This window comes from Diplotaxodon limnothrissa, linkage group LG11, assembly GCF_057381915.1.
Source record: "Diplotaxodon limnothrissa isolate DT_005_m linkage group LG11, D_limnothrissa_male_GT1.1, whole genome shotgun sequence".
In the NCBI taxonomy this organism is placed as follows: Eukaryota; Metazoa; Chordata; class Actinopteri; order Cichliformes; family Cichlidae; genus Diplotaxodon; species Diplotaxodon limnothrissa.
The window spans coordinates 23514119-23535516 of record NC_140606.1 but is presented as its reverse complement, the minus strand read 5'-3'; the positions used below and the strand labels follow the sequence as shown (position 1 = coordinate 23535516).

General features: G+C 39.3%; 1 protein-coding gene across 2 annotated transcripts; it reads right to left on the bottom strand.

The window, feature by feature from the left end:
• Positions 1–49: 49 nt before the first annotated feature.
• Positions 50–19980, bottom strand: inpp5b (inositol polyphosphate-5-phosphatase B). Of its 2 annotated transcripts, XM_085366393.1 has the most exons (23): positions 19684–19980; positions 17882–17961; positions 17500–17597; positions 17336–17365; positions 17113–17223; positions 15985–16128; positions 12417–12507; positions 11720–11890; positions 8563–8664; positions 8157–8271; positions 7178–7294; positions 5081–5268; positions 4862–4973; positions 4666–4775; positions 3178–3313; positions 2946–3056; positions 2580–2745; positions 2084–2319; positions 1840–1947; positions 1481–1565; positions 916–1043; positions 713–824; positions 50–368 (listed from the first exon to the last, which is right to left on the bottom strand). In XM_085366393.1, exons 1-23 carry the CDS (start codon positions 19738–19740, stop codon positions 259–261), a joined length of 2718 nt encoding a protein of 905 aa, XP_085222519.1. In that variant the 5' UTR covers positions 19741–19980; the 3' UTR covers positions 50–258. The 2 variants fall into 2 exon arrangements, with proteins under 2 accessions (XP_085222519.1, XP_085222520.1); XM_085366394.1 differs by lacking the exons at positions 15985–16128; positions 17113–17223; positions 17336–17365; ... (1 more) ...; positions 17882–17961; positions 19684–19980 and adding an exon at positions 15016–15813.
• Positions 19981–21398: the final 1418 nt, after the last annotated feature.

The following is a 21398-nucleotide window of genomic DNA, read 5'->3' as shown; positions in this document are numbered from 1 at the left end:
ATTGTTCTTTTTAAATAAAATATACATACATTAAAATTTGTTAGGCTTCTACATATGCTCAATGATATACAATAAATTCTGCATCAACTGATCACAAACTTGGTTTTGAAATAAAGTGATTAGAAATAAGAAACATCACTGACAGTAATAACTCTACATAGTTATACAAAGAGGATATCAAATCATTACAGTTATTTCAAATACTGGACGTTTACAGTTTTTAGTGTTCAGCTTCAGCAAGGGGGACAAGCCCTCCATCTAGGAGGAGCTTTGGGTCAGGAAGTGCTGAAAGAACTCCTGAGTCTTCCTCTTCTCAGCAAGATCCTGCTTTGCAGGTGACTTCAGAAGCAAGGAGGCAAAAATGGTGGCTACACATAAAGAAAATATATTGTTCATATTACACAGTATAGAAAAATCATTCATAAAAACAGTGTCTGTAATAATTTTGACATTTCAAGGAATGTAACACAGCAAATGACACAAAATGTTTTAAATAGATACATTTCTTTTAACTGAAGTTCATTTTCCTGCTATACTTTAGTTCACAATCAACCTTTATTTGGTGGAACAGATTAGCACAAAGGACATCTTTACACAAGTCCCCAGCTTTACACTGAGCAATAAAAAAGTCACAAAGTAAAATGTTGCCTAAAGCACAAAGTAGTAATAACACATTTATAAATCAAAGGAACTGCTTGCTTCATGTTCTTACCCAGGATGCTGACATCTAATCGATTGATAGCTGAATTCTTCAAAAGCTCACGGAGAAAGGCAGCTAAATAGTTGAACACGTTTTTATGGCACTGAGGTAGCATGGAAATAACCTAGACAAAAAATACAATACTTTTAACTTTTACAATTTAATGTAGGATTAGTAGAAATGGGTGACTAACTCTGTTCTTTTTTTTTCCTTACTTGCTCACACTGGTTGGCACTGGTGCAGCATTCAAGGCAGCGTTGGTAAAATGAGTAGGGAACCACAGGCTCTGGGAGGGCATCTAGGAACAGAAGCAAGGCCTCTGCTACTGAGTGATTACTACCCGCTGCAGGTCAAGAGTAGCAGGGTCAAGGTAGCAAATTTTAAGAAAAAAAAAATTACATATCACATAAAAGTACAACATAAATTATACTTAACCCCCCCCTCCCAAAACAAACAGTATTACATTCTAAGCAACATTCAAAACAACACGTTTGCAATTACATGGATTAAACAGCAATACAGAGTATTCGAAAAATCAAGCTTATTACTTTCTGTAATAAGCTATGGTCATCTAAGGTCCCAACTTTCAGAGCCAATTTATTTGCATTTAAATCCTGAATGTTGATTATTACAGGGCTGCTAAAACCCATCCAATATAGATTTAATGCTCTTAAGATAAAATAAAACATATGTACTGACTGTGCTCTGTGACTTCTTCAAATATTCTACAAGGACAAACAATATTTTTCTGCTAATTTTATTATAGTTTTGAAAGGATACGGAGGGACTCTGGCATCCCCGTGTCAAGGCAATCCCTTATTTCAGCAAATTCAATCCGGAGTCCAGGTTGCTGAAATATGTCTTCCTGCAAATAGAGGACAATACATTCAGACTCGTTCTCTCATTATACACCACAGATTCCCTTCAGCTAAAGAAATTATTTGAAGCGCAGTGGCTAATGCAGCAGAATAAATTCATTGCAAGGATCTTCATTCAGTCTATTTATCCTTAATCACAAAAAGCTGGCAGGAAGCCAAGTGTAGTGCAATTCACATGAAGTGGACACTATAAAACAAAGTAGGAGCATAGTATTGTTTGATTTTATTACAACACTGTTACATCACCATCAATTTTCTGACCTGTTTGACTGCATTGCGGAATAAGTGATCCACCATCATCCAAAGTTCTTTAGGAATGTCAAGAGGCTTTTCAGTGTTTGCTGCGTTCTCCTTTATAGGCAACTCTGCCTGATATTGGGAAGGAAAAAACAGAATGAAAGGCAGTTTAGTTACAGCTTAATTAGTCTCCAATCCTCAAAACTACTATAATGAAGCACCTGAGGCAACAATGAATACAATAGAGGTATTTCAAGTGAGCACTAACCAGTTGAAGGAGGGTCTCTTGTGGAATGTCTTGAATGGGCTCCCTCAGCTGACATAGTGCATGGATAGAAGTGCCATAACAGCTTGGCAGGTAGCTTCCTGTCACAGAGATAAAATAGTCCTTGCCCCGCTCTAGATGGAGCACCAGGATGTCTTCAATCTCCTGCTTGCCAGAGTTAAGCTCAGGTGCTGTTGTGCGATTTACGAAAACCTCAAGGTCAATATCCACAGAACCACCTAGATATTTAGAGAGAAGCGCAAATTAAAGAGAAGGCTGCTCCAGTCAGTTGTTATGTTATACTGTGGTCATAACAAGCAATTATGACGTAGTACTCTTTGAGGATTTCAAAGACACTATAATAAGCATAATCTGTCAGTTCAAAGGAGTCTGCCACTTAAATCCAAGTCAGTCTCTTTCTATATGACCAGGCTAATGGATTAATGTTTTATTAAAATTAAATTTGTTGGTTTTTACACAACGATGACGTGTTACTCACCCTGAGCAATAAAGCCTTTGGGGGGGTTGGCTGTGAGCCAGGGCTTGCTGTATGTGAACTCATTCGGCTTTGGAATAAACTCAAACTGACATGGGACCTGCCCGTCATTCAAGAGGCTCAACGTCTCTGCCTGGTGCTGCATGAACTTCACGTCCTTGAAGTGGAACTGAGAAAAAAAAAAAACAGAAAAAAGGGGGGGGGGGGAAGCAGATTTATGAGCAAAGATAAAAAAAAAAAGTTTTTTCCTTCAGATCATGTGAAGCTATTGTATCCTTTGAATGTCTGCATAATGCACTCTTTCATTATTTTTTTTATTATTATGTATTTTAATTTAATGCCAGGGAGAATCGTAAGGTGAAGCTTTACCTCTCGCTTGGACAAGGTTACAGATGGAATGCATTCATTCTCCATTTTGTCAATATCACGAACAATTTCTTCAAAGGTCTTCTTATAATCCTCACTATTTATCCTCTTGATCTGCAGGATGAAGAAAAACAGGATTAAGTAAAAGCAAAGAAATAATGTGTACTTAAAAAAAGCCACAGAATAAATAAATAAATAAATAAATAAAAAAAAGCTCTTCAGCTAAATCATTTACCTCAATGATGAGCAGGGAGCTGACAGGTTTGTGGTCACTGGTCTTCAGAGTCATGTGACTCTGGTAATGCTGTTGCTTTATGTTCTTTCCTTTCCACAGGATACGATCGCACCACGCAGGGACACGACATTTTTCACTAAGTTCAAAATAAATGGCAAACATTAGTTCCCAAGTGTCTATTTTATTACAAAGCAATAAAACAATGAAGGCAGGAATTATCTCTGACTCCATTTATCCATTATCAAAATTAATGACACAATCCCTGCAGGGAGATTCTCTTGTGAGGTGTTGCAAGAGTACTGAATATTACACAACAAAGCTCACAGTTCAGGGCCACATCGGATGGCTAAACCAATTTATAAAGGACACTGATGCAAATGAGATGTAGTTTTTTTCCTTACATTGCTCAAGTCAATTCTTAGGCAATGTAGCTCTTGTACACACACTCGCTGGCCACTTTATTAGGTATACATATTCAACTGCTTGTTAATGAAAATATCCATTCAGCCAATTATGTGACAGCAGCTCAATACATTTAGGCATTTACAAGCTTATAACAAGCATCAGAGTATGGGAGAAAAAAGGTCAGAACAGCATGGTCACTGGTGCCAGAAGGTTTATTTGGAATATTCCAGAATTGGGAGCATAGTTTAAACCTCACAACCTACCTGAGTATAATTACTAACACTGTCCATCCCTTTATGACCACAGTCTACCTATCCTCCTATGGCTGCTTCCAGCAGAATAGTGTGTGTAACAAGGAATAACAGCATGTCACTGCATTCAAATGGCCTCTACAGTCACCAGATCTCAATCCAATAAAGCATCCTTGCGATGTGGTGGAACTAATTTGCATCACTGATTTGCAGCCTACAAATCTGCAGCAGTTATGTGAAGCTATCATGTCAATGCATAAAAATCTGTGAGGAATTTTTCCATCACCTTGTTGAAACAATTAATGGATGACACTACTAATGTGTACCTAATAAAGTAGCTGTGAGTGTATTCAACAAACATTTTATCAAAAAACAAAATGGAAAAAAACTTTAAACACAGCAGAGCTTTCTAAACAGTCTTAACGGTCAAAAATCACTCTGCATTGTCTTTGCAATGCTGCAGTCATCAACCTCAAGCCTGACATTTCTATTATAATGCTACTATGGTATTCTCTTGAGGCTATCCTTCAGTAAATACTATAGACAAAAACCAGAGTTAAGCAGCTCTGAATAGAGGGATAATTGTTTGCAGAGCAGGAAGCTCCAACCATTTAACAATTGATGAGACAGAAATGTCTCAACAGAGAAGGAAAAGAAATGTGGGCTGATCTGAATCACTGGTGTGTCACAAAAAATGTGATGATAACACAAGCAGCTATAGTGTTCGAACTACAATGATAGTATGTCTGCTACTTCTTTCTGTTATCAGTTTACCTTTTGCTACGAACACTGACATGGAATGACTTACAATGCCTCCATGTGAGAAGATTACCTTGTATCCCAACTGTCAGAGCCAGTGTCATATTTGTAGGTGGGCTGGAAATCAATCTCCCCCTCCTCAAATCCCACAAACACAGCCTCCTCGTCGATCTGCCTCTTGAGCTGATGACCACACGCAATAGGTAAATATCACTGCTCACAAACACGTTTGAATACAAAACACATCAGGAAACCATAATTAATATTACCTGATCGAAACTGTGCAGAGTTTCAAAGTCCTTCTTGCTGATGAGACCCTTCACGTTGTCAACGTCAAGCTCACTAATTCTGTAGTTGAGGTCCCCGATCCATAAAATAACACTAATTCAGAAACAGAACACAAATTCTAATGAAATAGTCATAAATATGAGAAACTTGTATTTATTTATTTGATTCACAATGTAAATTTTAAAATGACAGCTACTTACTCGTGCTTCATGATAGTGAGTGGCGCCTGGGTGAGGTCAGGTTGGCGAAACTGAAGACGACTGCAAATATCCTTATAGTCCTGATTACGTCTCTCATATTCCTCAACATGAGCAGCAAGGTGGGAATTGACCACGCAGATATCAGAGTTGTGGAAGCGAAAACGGATTGCCACAGCTCCCTTGTTTCCCTGTGAATCAGTAATTGATTAGAATGGACAGAAAACACTGAAACGCCTCCGCAAACACTAAAATAAAATAACTAAATGTTTTTATTTACTATGATTTTACTCATCTGCTAAACAATAAGTCAATATTATGCAAACAATTTCATGCTTGGCATGTTTTGGATATTTCTTGCTGCAATTCATAAACTAGTGTCCCATTACTGCAGGAAAGGATGGCGTGACCTTACATAGCTCTACCCCCCTCCCACTGGTCCCTAGCCAGCCATCTGCTCTACTCTGCAGGGACTGCTAAGTAAGCACGGTCGCATGAGTTAAGAATAACCTTTCCTGCACCAGTGTATGAGAAATAAAGTTGAAGCTACTGTAGGAAGAGCTTCATGGATGAATAAGCACTGAAGTGAATAGTTCACAGGAAGTAGAGATGCCTTTTCATCATCACAGGAGATTGTTTGTGCTTAAAAACTGCCTCATGCATTGCCATCTTGGTAAATGGCAATACATGAGGCAGTTATAAAAAAATAAAAATAAAAATTGTATGGCAGTTGACAGACATCATAGCATAAGCCCAATTTTTGTTTTCTTTCATCCTTTCAATTTTCATGTAAATGCTAATACTCAACACTTCCTGTTTATATGTATATGAGGAAAATCATTTCAATGTGAAACTAAAACAATGCTATTGACATAATCTAAAACAGAAAGGCAGAATGTGTACAAGGACCCACACCCAAGCACTGCAGAATATTTGCCAATTTATGCAGTAAAACCAGCCTGTACTAGTTCCTACATCATTTCTAGCTGAATATAAATGCTAATATAATTGTGGAATATGTCAACTGATCTGGGTGGGGGAAATCCCTCAATAATATTAGGGTAAAATTAATTTTTCCTGCTGCTTGCATACCTTGGCTGATAAGCCTACATGGTCACCTGACAGTAAGCTCAACCCAACAAAATATAGGATTTTTTGGGATCCTTAAAGAATGTTTTCCCTGTGCCAGGTCCTTAGCCCACAAAATGTTGAGAACCCCTGACCTAAAGCTCCTGACTCTGTATGGTTTATTTCTAAAAAATTATTTCCAATTCCATCCAATCATTTCTCAGATTCAGGGTCATGGTGGGGCTGGAGCCTATTACTGCTACCATGAGGTAAGAGGTGGGGTACACCCTGGACAGGTCCATTATAAACAGGGGTGCACATAAGTGGTCAGTGGCCAGATAATAAGTTGCAACTTGCGTTTGCGTACATAAGATTTTCTGGAGGAGGACATTTGTTTAGAACTCTTAAAGATGTCGAAGAAGCAAGCTCCTTTCAGCAATTACTTTGGTGTTCCTCCACCTCCAAAGAAATGTCAGAAGGAGTCCGAACCTCAAAAGAAGCGCGTATTCTCGGAAAAGTGGTTGCAGGAGGTGAGCTGGCTTCAAACAAATGATGAACACACAGAGATGTGGTGCAGAATATGCCCTGAAAATGCCACTCTAGCGGACAAAAACAGTGCCTTTTATATGTACGCAAACGTGCGTTGCAACTTCTTATCTGGTGTGCGTCTTTTATTTTGACAGCGAATGCGCACCTACGGACCACTTATGTGCACCCCTGATTATAAACCCATAGGCAATATGGAATCATCAATTAACCTAACCCTGACTAAATGCATTGCTTTTGACTGTGTGAGTACCCTGGAGAGAACCCACACATGCATGGGGAGCACATGCATACACCACACAGAAAGGTCTTGGCCAGATGCTGGATTTGAACAAAGCAACTTCTTACTCTGAGGCAACAGTGTTAACCGTCACGCAACCAAATCCCGTGGTCAGACACCACAGACATCAACTTAATGACTTTGCACAATACCAGAAACCTATATGATGACTTGTGCACAAAGAGAGTTTGAAATACTGTCCTTACCATCCTCCCCATGATGCCAGTGCCTACAGTCTCAGCCTCCACGTCTGAGATGAATTCTGCATGCTCCTTCTTCACAAAGAAGATCAACATAATGCCCACCAGGCGCGCCAACTTCACCTGCAGAAACAGACCAACAGTATACAAATGATTTCTTGTGGTTAAATGAAAACATTTTTGATGTTGCACTGGAACTCAAGAGATTGTGTAGCCACAAGACATGATCAGAGATGCTTTAGTGCAGTTTCTGTTGCTTATATCAGCACTTTGTCAGCGTCAACTACTAGGAACAGTAAAACGGAAGCGGAGAATCACATCTCAGAATAAGACACAGTTGGGTATGAGGAGCGCAAAGTACTTCATAATAGCTTTAACTTATGTAAGAGTTAAAGTGTCAGAAACAGAGCAGCCAAGTGTGCTTTAGTCAGAGAACTCGCAGATGCATAAAAAAAAAATCCAACAAACTGACAGGATGGTGACCTGGCATATATCATGTGGCGTTTAAGGCGATTTGAATAAAAAAACAAAACAAAAAAACAACCAGAGCTATAAAAAGAGGAAGCTAATGTGCTGGTCGGTACTCTAAGAATGAGGAAGAACACAAAAGTGAAGACAAAAGACAAGAAAAAGAGGCAGATCAAAAAAGTAACCTAAAACCTAAGGTCTGACTAAGCTTATGAAAGCAACAGGGATATAATAACTCCTATTAGAAATAAACAGTAATAATCGATGTAATAAGATTGTATGATAATTATTATTACCACAGAAAGGTGGTGCTAGAAGTTCTTGAAACTGTAACGCATGCATTGTATCAGTTTCAGGAAACTATTTTAAAGTGTGACTGTTGCCCATGTAGAAGAAAACCAAACATGCCCTCTAAAATGAAGATCAGTGGTGTGAATCGTGACATTCGCAAGTCTTCTCAAATATCAACTAATAGCAATGAACTGCAAGATGTGAGGGAGAAAAAAAAAATCCTTACTAAGGCATACTTGGCATCTGGATGCAATGCCTCAGACACAGCTTTTGTCCACTCCTGTTCCTTGGGGGTGTCATTGAAGAAGAAAGCCTCTTTACTGAGGTCAAGCTCCTGAAAACTGCAAAAAAAGGGCAAATGGTGAAACTTTAAGGGTTTGATTTCCACTTCATCCACAAGTGCTATGGTACTGACTAAACTTTTTGGCTCCTTAACACCAAAGCGGTAAACTGAAACAGGCCGGATTAGTGGATACACAGTGCAAAAATCAGTGGGCAGGCGTCTTCAGCACTTAAAACTGGCTCAACGGCTGCATGCATCTGTCAGAGGTTTGAGGAGTAAATGTCTGTCTTTGTAATAGGATTAAGCGGAGCAGTGCACAGCTATTGTTCAGCAGGAGAATATGACTTACCCCACGCAGTACATGTCAGGGGGCTCGGGAGTGCAACTCAGCCAAGGACGGAGGCTTTCCTTTGGTGCCTGTCCGTTCACATTGTATGTGCCAAGAAAAAAGCTGAAACAAAAGAATGATGAAAAGTGAGCACAAAACAAAGGAATAAAATTATAGCTTTGACGGGCTCCTCCTTTGCCCCTCCCCCCCTCAGTGGTTAAATGGTGAAACAATAATGTCAGTCTATATCAAGCTTATGCCCTGCTGCTTTATTGTAGCAGTGACTCATTTCTAGATATTTTAATTCTTTTTTTTGTATGTTTAAGAGCACAACTGCACTTTTGCAGAAGTAACATTTATTAAAATGAATAGGAGAAAAAAAACCTGAAACGAAAGCAATTGCTTTCAAAGGTAAACCAACAAATACTGGAAGAGTCCTACATGTAATCCTCCACCAATCCTCAACCTTTTTGTCACTGATCAGGATTTCTCTCAAACTCCTTTGTCAAGTTTTCTAGGTTGCTTTTGACTTCTTTAGTTTCTGTCTGGACACACAGTATCCTGGGTGGGCAGGTGTCATGAGCTTTTATAACCAATGGTCAGCAACTTTCTGAATGACGGCAAACAGGCAGAAAGTAGTGTCAAGTTTCTACTTGTATCAGACATTAGAGGTTGTGAAATAATCAACACTGTTAAAATAGTGTGTTACAACAATTTGTAACACAACATATACAGATGACTAGTGGGTGCAGCTGTGGAGCTGCGATGCCATATTAGCCAGTTAACTAGATAAGTGCGGCTAAATAATAGTATGTTTCTGTTTGACCGCATCATTGATGCAAGAAGACTGCAATCATGTGGACAAAGAAATTGTCAAAAAAAACAAAAAAACAACAACAACAAACAACTTTCTTTGTTTGTTTTCATCACAACATGTACAGATATCTCCAATTAAGCTCCTTTTCCATTAGGACCTACTCGGCGCAACTTGCCAAGACTAGACTCGAATCAACTGGTTTTCCATTACAATGGAGTCCAACCTAATGTGCTCGGCTGTTGTTACAACAACGCGTCCGAGCGTCCCTTGATGTAATTGGTATGTGACACAAACGGCAAGAATATACCTGCTGCTCAGTCTGTGGCTTTTCCTCAGACTCGGGAACCAACGTGTTGTTTTTGTAGCAATTTCTTTCTTTTTCTTCTTCTTTAAATGGCGGTTTGAATGTTTGTGAACGAGATGCTCTCATAACTCATCAAATGATGACACTGATCAGCTAATCAGTGGCAAGCAGTCTGACGAAGTCCCATTTTAGTACCTGCTCGGATTGCTTGGAGCCCTGGCCGAGCAGGTCCCATTTTAGTACTTGGTACTATGACCTAATGGAAAACCCTGAAAAACGTCGCGAGTCAATCAGAGTAAGTACTAATGTAGTCATGGAAAAGGGGACTTAGTGTCATGGTTTTGCTTTATTTTATAGCTACAGGCTGGTAACTGCAGATTTATCAGTCGGTCTTCGTCAAAGGTGTTAGCAGATAGTAACACCATCTTAAAAAAAGAACACAAACTAATCAATGACCTAGTTTTTAATCTTAAAAAAACAACTGTAAATACTTTATAAAGAATATGCACATAAACAAAACCATTAACATAAATAGAGCTGCACCACTTTCTGACTCTTGGCCATCACTTGCTAAGCTATCAGCCAATGTGGAGGGCAGAGCTGTAGGGAAAAACGAAATTGAAAACAAAGAAAATGTACTGAAATCAAAACACAGCGTTGAAACAGAAAGAATAAAAAAAAAAATGCAAAAGAGAAATCCTCATTTCCTGTATTTAAATAATCAATATTATTGCATAAAATGTACAAAGTCAAACACATAAATGTCTTGTGATCACTGAGCAGCCTCACTGCAATTTAAACGGAATACTGAAGGCAACATGCCGTGAGAAATCGTGAGAGGGTCGAGCCCTTGCCATTTACATCCCCACTGAGGTTTATTCTACAGGTCCAGCTCAAAAAAAGGCAACTTCCTTCCATTCAATGTGCCGCGTCTCTGACCTTCAGGCGGCTGCTGTTTTCCAAATGCTCTTTCACAGGAGCAGCATGGGGCTTTTTATTTTGTGCTGACTGCCACTGAACCTTAAAACACTTTCTGCTTTCACAGCCCGAGCCTCAGCTAACCAGAGAAAAGCTGAAACTATATTTACACAAAGGGAGCTTGGGACTGCTGCTTTTCTAAAGCTTTTATTCATAATATTCATATCAGCATGGATTTTTCCCCCCAGCGTGTCCCAACTATACAGTATAAAACGAGACAAAAGCAGACAAATGCATGTGTGCAAGCACGATACTAAATGTCGGCCGTTTTTGACTAAAGGCACAACACTAGCTTACTTCTTGTTAATCATATACGGCTTTTTAAATATGTCCAACATTACATATTTAGCATACCCTTTTACATGTATGTATGGGAAACAAATATTTCCCTTTTGGATCTAACTCACTCATGTTTATCATATTCAAGATTCCTTCCATTATGGTTACAGCTATTTTCAGAGTGTTCAGAACGTCTGAGACAGTGCGGCTTAATTTAGCACGCAGCAAGACAAACCCACAGATGTTGACTCATGCTTTTTACATAACACTTCTATCATCCAAACTGTGTTAACAGTTACACTGCGGGCACAGAGTCTTCATGCATAAACCATCTTTTCCACAGATTTTACAACCTGTTTTCGATTTTCAAACTGAACACCAGAGTACATCGAAATACAACTCGTTTAAAAATATCTGCACTCACCTAAGTTGGAAACTTGGGAGTGGTTTTTTTCCCCAACTTTTAAAGCTTACAGTGTAGATCTTAAAAACAAATTACTATAATGTACACGTTGTCCGGCTTAAAGTGACTTTTTTTTTACTGCTTTAGACCAAGAAGAACAAACAGGAAAAGATCACATCACTTCTCTTTAGATTAGACTTCCCCACCCAGAATACCAAGGCCTTACCATCATCATCAAGGAAGCATTTTTTGCTACCTTTTTTTTTAAAATATTGATGATGCTTATGCAATATTCAGGAGTTTTAAGATCACCAACATCTATGTGCCTCTATCAATGAGCCAAACACACTTTTAATCAGGGCCACACTGGCACAAAAAACAATAAACAGCAACATACCTGTGATTTTCCAAGAAAGTGTACAGTTCCTCTTTTTTCATCAGCTCACACTTGATAAGGTTGTCGCGCAGGCCAAACTGCGGCATGGCTAGTATGTGAGCTTTGTTTGATGGGGTGTGGCTGGAGGATCGCACCAGGTCATCCCGGTCCTCTCGAGTGGAGATGCCCAGGCTGCACACCAGAGAAGAAATAACGTGCGTGATTTGAGATGGAAAAACTGAGTCACAGAGGGTTGTTTTCTTTCTTTCTTTTTTTTTTTTTTTTGCGGTGGAGGGTGGTGGTGGGGGGGAATGTTTTAACAATTAGGGAGATGCTAGAAATGCTCATCTCCAGCTGTGTATTAACAGTCAGCATAGTCTTTAGCCTAAATGCATTAAGCCATACTTACTGGAGAGCTACAGTCTTAATGTACAGCAGTTCAACACAACAAAGACAACAATCTCTATTTCCAGGTGGTCAATATGGGATGAGCTAAGTTGAGAGGAGAAAATGTAATATGCCCATATCATACAGTCTTCCAGGAACATCCTGAAACTTAACTCCAGCACAGGGAATAGACATTAACTCAAAGCAAAGCAGGACCGAAAACAGACACCGTCTTTGTCTTTGTATTAAAATATAACTGTATTAGTGTGGGTATAATGCAAGACTTCCCCACCCTTGAAAAATTATGAAAAGATTCTCAAGGCCTCCTCACCTATCTTGGTTGGCAGACGCTCTGGACTTCTGTGTGCCACCGTTGGAACCTTTCTCTTTTTCTGAAGTTACTTTTTTGTCTGATGATTTCTCTGTTTAGGAAAAGATAAAACAGAATGGTTAATTACATGATTGCAGGACAGCTATGCAATCATAACTGCCTGCACAGTGAACCACAAACAAAGTACTATTTTCATTTAGCCGGTTAAGATATTTTATTAATATATTAATAAACTCATATTTCAGCCTTTAAACAACCAAAATGTAAGAATAAAATTAAGCTAAATGTGAATAAATATAAGTCATAAAAATGCCAAGTCAGAGCTTAGTTGTTGGGGGCAATCGACTGAGGCCTCCTCCTGCAGATGGATACGGTTTCTGCATTCCAAGTAGCTGGATTTAATGGCTGAGTGCGAAGTATTAGACAGCATGCCCCTGTCTCCTGAAGCTTGGCAGGCAAGACAGCTGGCTCCAGTGAAAGGGAAAGCCAGGTTCTCTGAGCAGGAAATTAAATTCTACAAAGTTATAATAAGCTACATTAGACAGTACAAAGCAATGACCCAAAAGAGTAGATACAATCTACATAAAAAAAAACAACAACAGTGAATTTCTTTTCTCAAAATTTGTTTTAAAATGACAAACTTAAAACCAACTGGTCTCTTACTGTTTTTACAATATGTGTGTAACTCTTTTCTATGTGCAGCATTTGAGACATGAAAAAAAAAGAAAAAGGAAATCATATTTATGTAAAACACAAGGTTAAAGAAGTAAGACAACAAAGCAGACAAGGCATAAACCAGTGAAACACAAACAATAATAAGATAGTAATTTTAATAAAGTAAAGCAAAAACACGTGCTAATAAAACTGGTTTTATAGATTATTTTCTTTTTATTAGACATGTCTTTTGGCAGAACAGCTGCAGCATCAAAGTCTGCTGTTACTTTCACCTCAGCAGGCAGTTGATGTCACTTTTTCTGCATCGTTGTTTTAGGAAATGTCACTCTAATTACCAATAAGACAGGTTGTGACATGTGCACCAAACCCCAAGAAAAGGTCAACATAAAAAAAAGGTGCTAAGAGTTCAAGCCATTTTAAGCCCTATTTAAAAATCCTGACACTAACACTCTGACATTTTAATTAAAAAACAGCAACTCTGTTGTTTCAGTCAACAAGAAAATCCCTTTATTTGACTGACAGAACTTCCAGCAAACTGTGAAATTGCTCTTGAAAACACTACAAAAGATGCTCTTATTGCACACACAACCCACACGCAGCTGTCAAACAGCACTTACCCAGTGTCACACAAAATGCATCAATAAATAAAAGTCAGTGGATGTGTATGTCCATTCTACTTCACTTTTGAATACCTGCTACCGTGCAGACAACTTTTGAAACAAATCTTGTGGCATTAAATGCACACATGCTACTGACTGGAGATCTTATCATATTTCTGCATTCTCAAATCAGCAAGGAAATGACTGCAAAACCTTGTGGTGTTATACTGTTGCATGCACGTTATTAAAGACATACAAGTTTTTCTCTCTCTCGCTTAAAGTACAGCTGCTTATCTGTTAGATGAAAAAAAAAAACAATTTACAGTTAAAAACAGTACAACCAGTATGAGGCTATGCGTTTAAAACATTATATGGTGCATCCTGCACAGGCTTTAGTATCTTTATCCATACAGCGGAAATCCAGCTGTATGACCTCTTGCTCACTCCATTTGTCACAGGATGCCTCTATAAGTGTGCAGCTACACGTAGCATAAGTGGCAAACTCTTCTATGAGGGCTCTCTTCCGTATTAACGCAGGAATATCTCTACAAAATACAACCGGCCAAAGTTCATCATTACACTGCTTCACAAGCAGAAACACGTCAGATTGCTCATATGAATTATTTTTTTCTTTTAATACTTAACTGTAAATTTACATCTGCTTAATAAACGGTTGGAGCGTCATATATTTTAATTGGATGACATGCAGACTTTTCTTTTTGAAGGCGAAGCAGACAGTAAACGGAGACCTATAATAACAGAGAGAGCCGGTGGGAACAAAGTTTACAGGCAACTGATTGAAGCTAACAAGCTAAATCGGCTAAGAGGATAAGTCGGGAGTGAATGGGTGAACGTGGAAATACCCTGACAACAAGTGCAAATGGCTCAAAATTCAAGACAAAAAAAAAAAGAGCCTCTCGGTGAACGACACAACAATGTGTCACTAAAACGTGTTGTTGCAACATTTTTCCTAACAGGTGTTCCACTTCTTTTAAAACCACACAATGACGATGATATCGCGGTGCTGAAGTCTGTGCTAGTGCTAGCTGCTGTTCTCTTTAACCGAGCGCCTATGATTCTATGATTCGCGGCGAAAAAACAATGTATCGAACACATTGCTACATGGATGTGAAATTACCCAGTTTCATCGATAAGCACTTAAGCTAATGAGGCTAAAGTTAGCATTTCTTGACAGAAGAACTAGAACTGCACGCTAGCATTAACTAGGAAGCAAGCTTATCCCGGCCGGATGGCAGGGACCCCAGCGTTTCTTTCACCTCCTCAAAATCAACAAATTAAACCAGGAATAGTTTTTTTTTCCATACCAAAGTCTCTCATCTCCATAGACATCTCCATTTATTGCTCCCACGCATTCTGTGCAGAAGACCAATGTCCACTCAGTCTCAATCCAAACGCTATAGTAGTGGGAGGAGTTTACACTCCCACCGCTGCAGAGATAAGACACCGAAACAAACCTAATCGACTATGCAGATTGAAATCGGAAGACTCAACAACATTGCATCAGATTAGGAAAATTAAACATATAACGAGAGATACATATTTAAAAATGATTTTTGTTTATTTGTTATGGAGGTAAGTGTGTTTGTGTGGCACTTGACTGACAAAAGATGTTGCACGCAGAGTTTTACACGGTATCACATGCTGTGTGATTTGTATAAGGTCATTCCATGTTTTGCATACTTGTCAGCAGTAGCATGCCAGTAAAACAGAATGCACAAGCATAATGATTGATTAAAATCTGCTTAAAATCACACAGCATGAGGAACGTACACAAGTTGGGAAGCTTTTCTGTTTAAAAGCAATGCACAAAAACACTCCGATATCTCACATGGCTTCTCAATTTGTTATGTTTTTTCTTTCATTGTTAATAGCAGTTAACAATAACTGCACTACATTTTCTGTTAGGCCTGTTGGCCCTGTGAGCTCTCGCTCTCTAGTTTACTGTGGTGCATTGAATGAAAAAAGGACAAATTAAAAATACAGGTTATTCCTGTGGTTTTCATGCTTTGTCACGTCAAGATGTCCTTTCGACTCCTTTCAACTCACGTTCAGATGGAGTCAGTTGAATTCAGAGGAAGTGGCATTTGCAAAATTGGATGTAATTTATGGTGCAATACTGACACGCAAAAACTGCACACACGAAGAGACAAAATGGAGAACACGTCCCAACATCCACTGCACAGATGCTGGTGGACCAATTCTAGTGCAGTTCATTTTATTGCGTAGGGAGACGTTGGCAGACGGCACATACAAATTAAAATAAGGTGAAAAACCTGTTTTTCCATGCTGGTTGAGTTTAGTGAGAGTTGTGCCGATGGGTGCGAGGGCTTGTTTGACAACTTCCTGTCCTCTAGTGTCTTTTTGGTACTTGGTAATCCAGTCAAACTTGGGTATCTGTGTGGGAGTCCTGCAAACATCTGTGAAAAAAAGCAGGGAGGAAAAGAATGATAAAAGAACTGTAAACGATTCTTGCCTTAATGAGAAATTCGACAAGAGCCTGGTGTGCACTTTAAGGCAACACGAAAAGTGTTAAGAATGAGAAAAGTTGCATTTTGCAACTTTATTTTAAAGCTACCACCTAAAATTCCTTGTCTTGTTTTCAAAGTAAATTACCCTGTAAGTCAACCTCCATGGTTAAATTCACCTCTATGGGCTCACCGTGAGAATTTTTCTTTTTAACAACAGCCGGCATGCCATTTGTTCTTACCATCACTGGTGTCCCACAGCAAATTAAAAGCCTTTGGGGCTCTACTGGGAATACCGCAAAAAACCCACATCAGTCTTTGCTTGTGTTCATTTGGGACTTCCACCATGAAAACGGCGAACTGGTGGGAAAAGCGGCACATCCATAACAAAGCACACCATCTTTGACCTTTAACGGCCTGATACTTTCAGATGAACAGAAAGCAGGCTGTAAAATTGTGGTGCAAATTAACTAATAAAAAGGAAGTAACTTATCCTGTTAACTGTTGTCATGTCTAATTTTCATGTCCCATTGCTAAAAGCTATGTGCACAAAGATTAAGTAAGAACAGCGTATACTGTCCAAACTCCACCCTTCCCTCTCTGCCTGCTAGCAATTCTCGCACAGGGAAGTGTCACCACCAAAACAGCAATAACCAGGAGTCTTTTTCCAAATAGATATATTATGTGGTTTTCCAGAATAATATAACCTCTAGGTTATTAACTCAATATGTATTGTTTCACATAGGTTACTACAGCAAAATATTTGTGCTTTTTCACACTCTTCTTCACTTAAGATTCAAATGACCTGTCTTAAACAAATAAGATGCTGGTGCTACTGCGAATTAATACTTGATTCCAGTGAACCGACAGCTTTCAAAGGTTATTCTTGTTTCTTGCTGGATGTCATGTAAACACATCATATAGGGGCTAACCTACCACTCCACGCCTTGTTGACTTCGCTGAGGAAGAGACGCGAGTTGGAGCCAAAAGGAAGTTTGAGGTCTAATTCTTCATCTTTGTAGCTTATTCTAACTCTGGTATCAGCGCCTAAAATCAGAAGAAGAATGCAGGGGGCGAAAACAAGATGTTCATTATCGTGTGGTGCACCAGTTATGCAGCTTATTTCTAATTGGGCTGTAATGGAAACTAGCACACTCACCCACAACCACAAGTTCCTCTGGTGAGGAAACTAAAAAGATTGTAGTATGAGAAATATGTTTCAGAGAAATTACCGTCACATTATTTTTGATTAGGTACACTGTTGAAATAGCATAAGGGAATATTTATTTGAGATGAGCTAAAAAATATTTAAACACTATTCACCTGTGACAACTGCAAAGTCGACAGAGATGGGTATTATGGCCTCCAGCAATACATCGTCAGCAGTAATTGCCATTCTTCGATGGGTATAAATGAAGATTCTGTAAAAACATTACATTGTAATTTTAAGATTTGTTTAATGAAGTCTGTATTTCAGTTAGTTCTCTGCCTAACTAGAGCTAACACATGCACACTAAAAAATATCCCATGACTGTGGTACCTTTGTCAGGCAGGTTAGTGTAACTCTGTAGTGTACAGTGTTAAGCAGTGGGTGGTACTGCTGCCACCCACTCTTCTTAGAAAACACTTTTTAGACTGAATTCAAACAAACTGCAAAGAACTCATGTCAGAGATATTTTTTCCCCACCAAGTCACTAAAACTTACGCATGCTCGTTTGCAGACTCCACGAGCCCCAGCAGTCTGCTCTCTGTAGTGTCATCAAAGAGGACATCACATTGGACAGCATGATTACGTTTTAGTTAAGGAGAAAGATGTTGTTTACACTTGATGTTTAATATCATATTTATCTGCCAGAAAAAAAAATACCTTTCAGCAAAGTCTACTACAGTGGGAACGTGAAACTGGATTTCTATTCCTTACAAGTAACTATTGCACTTTTTACAGTATTTCTTAATTTCACAGAGTAATATCAAAAGTATAAACCAGTACATCTATATGTCAGCATATAAATAAGGCTAATAAACATATTTATAGATCAAATTTCCTCTCCCCGTTTACATGCAACAATTCACGTTCTTCTCCTCCTCCTTCTCCTTTAGGGGTTGCCACAGCAGATCATCTGCCTCCATATCATCTTATTCCTAGCATCCTGTTTTGTCACACCAACCCTCTGCATGTCCTCCTTCACAACATCCATGAATCTTGTGGTCTTCACCTGGAGGGAGCCTCGCAGCGCCATCTTCAAGACCCTTTCCCCTTTTGCTCCAAACCAGTCAAACTGAGCTGTGCCTCTGATATACTCATTTCTAATCCTGTCCTGGTCGTTCGCAACAAAAATCTTTCCAGCTCTCAGCTCTGTCTCCTGACTTTTTTTTAAATTTTTTTTATCAGTGCCACTGTCTCAAAACCATATGTCACTTTGGATGGTTTATCCTATGTATTTAAACTACCTCACTCCCTCACACCTTGCATCTTAGACCTGGCCCTCTCTCATTCTCACAAATGTATTTGGTCTCACTTCTACTAACTTTTATTCCTCTTTTCCCAAAAGCATACCTCCACCTGCTCCTTACTCTTACTGCAGATCACAACGTCTGCAGTAACTGTTAACTTGTCTATTTCCACTGCAAACAAGAAGGGGCTGAGAGCCGATCCATGATGCAATCTTACCCCCGCTTTGAACCCATCTGTTACTCCTACCGCACACCTCACCTCTGTCTTGCTGTCCTCATACATGTCCTGTATCACCCTCACATACTTCTCTGCCACTTCTGACTTCCTCATACAGCACCAAAGTTTCTCTCTTAGTACCGTATCATATGATTTTTCTAGACCCACAAAGACTCAGCACAACTCCTCCTGATCGTCTCTGTACTTCTCTATCAGCACTCTTAAAGCAAAAATCGTGTCTGCAGGGCACTTCCTTGGCATGAAGCCATACTGCTGCTAGCTCAAATCCTCTTCTTAACTTGGCTTCAGTATCTCTACCCAAACTCCTTATGGTATTATGCAACACTTCATGTTATTACCATATTATTAAAAGAGGAATGACAGTAACAGTAACTACTCTCTGCACCTTGTTTTGAAAACATATTTTTATGCACATCTTACTTTAAGACAATGACAGTGAAGTTATAGGATCACCAGCACTGACAACAAAGACAAAGCACACAGCTGCCACCTTGTGGACAACGTGTCTCACTACAGTATTGAGTACATGTTACCTATTTGAAGGAACTGCTGACTAGACTAGTTTTTAATCTAAAAACAAAAGCACCAATAAACTCCATGTGCACTCAACTGCAATGCCCGGATAGAAGCCTAAGTAAAGCTACTCTTTAGTCAGAAAGATGACAGCCAAGTGGCACAACCCAACAGGCCCCATTTCGAGCTCAGCAGACAGAAAAGCTGTTGCGCCAGTCAAACGCGGTTTTTTGGAAGCATGTAATCTATAGTTTGATTCGCTGGTCAACCAAGAACCAATGCGTGTGAGTCGGGAAGGATACCATGATGCAGTTTTCTTCCCTTTCTAAAGTTTCTTGAATTGCGACGGACTGATCCATAGTGTTGACATTCAAGCTTGCTGGGCGACAACTTTGGCACCACGCACTCCAAACGAAAACCCACTCCGTGGAAACTCGAGCAGCTCAGTTATTTCTCTCTGAAGTGGAAGCGCAGCGCAATGAAAGGGAGCGCAGAAGCTCCGCGGAATCCCACATCATTCCTTTTCGACCCAGAAGTTTTCTTCTTTTTCCACCTTCCTTCGCTGCTGGCCCAGCCCGACCCAGTCTGCCACGCACTGATTCAGGATCGCGTTGTACACCCAGTGTGACGTCACTCTGTTTGGTTTGCAAAGGCCCGAAGCCGCCAGCTCAAGGACGGTTATGTCTTGCAACACCTCGCACTCCTCAGAAGTTGCATCAAAGCTTTTTGAGGAAGTGTTGATGACACCCCGGTCAATCAAGCGGAAGTGGTCGATTGCGTATTTTTTTTCTTCAAAAAATATTGTATTGCATTTACATCTTACGTTGTCAAAATGGACTACTGTATTACTGTCATTAATATTATTTGATTTCTATTGATCTTGGAGAGTTAAAATTGAAAAACTGTTCAGGATGTGTGTAACGCTGATTTTTTTAAATTATTTTTTTAAAAGCTGCTATCACAATACATGATAATATACTGTGATAACTGTACTGTATGTGCTTTTGCACAGTTGGCACAGGACATACACCTTTGTGCAAAGTACAGTGCTCTGTGTGCAAAATACATAGAGCGCATAATGTGTAATCACCTCTCATTTATGTATACTTTGCTAGGACAAAGGGAAAAGGGTTCAGTGATTTCTTGAATCATCATACTGTACTGCAAATAAAGCAAAAACTCAGAGTTTGTACAGTTCTAATGGGCTCTAAAGTCATTAATTGGTATTACTACCTTTATTCTTCAACACAGCCTGAACTCTCTTGTGCAGGTTTTCTTGTTATTTCTTTAAGCAGTCTTCAGGAATAGTTCCCAGGCTCATTGAAGGACATTCAAAGCTCTTCTTTGGATGTTGGCTTCATTTTGTTCTGTTCTCTCTCAATATGATCCCACACTGCTTCAGTAATCTAGAGGATGTAAATCCATGACTGATAGTGTTCCATTGTGTGTGTTTTTATCCCTGTTTTTAATGCACTGGCATTGTGATATTGACAAATGAAGCTGTTGCCAATGAGGCAGTTTCCAGATATTGCTGCATGCATGTTAAATCACCATGCACCTACTGAAGCTTCAGTGAACAGTAGATGGATCAAGTCAAGGTCCAGATGTCTTTGGTCCTGTGCCAGGTCTTTGCTGGATTTTCCCTTCTTTTTCAAGGAAACCATTTTCAGATACTGTTCATCTGTGGCAGACAGTTGTTTTTTATAGGCCTGCCACTTCTGCTTTTATCCTCTGCTCTTCCAGTTTCCTGATTTATTTATTTTTAGTACAGAGGGTACATTAAGAGATATAGAAAGTTTTAGCTAACAGTCCATTGGGAAATGTAAAAGTTTTTTTTTGAGAAGATAACTTTTCTTGACAGGCTGCTGCAGACACAATACTGGTTCATCCATTGCTTTTGTTGACTTTTTTAAAATTCTTGAATGATTCATATGTCACAGTTAAGTGGCTTAACAAACAAACAAACCAACAAACCAAAACATTCCTCTGAAAGCAGGTATAAATACTGGACTGAAAC

What these genes read in the sequence shown, in the direction of transcription:
- inpp5b (XM_085366393.1), bottom strand. Translation starts at nt 19,740, where the DNA reads ATGGATCAGTCCGTCGCAATTCAAGAAACTTTAGAAAGGGAAGAAAAC. An exon ending in CAACCAGCATGGAAAAACAG is followed by an intron (nt 12,508 to 15,984) that starts GTTTTTCACCTT and finishes TTTCCTAAACAG; the next exon opens with AGAAATCATCAGACAAAAAA. An exon ending in CAAAGGCTTTATTGCTCAGG is followed by an intron (nt 2,320 to 2,579) that starts GTGAGTAACACG and finishes CTAAATATCTAG; the next exon opens with GTGGTTCTGTGGATATTGAC.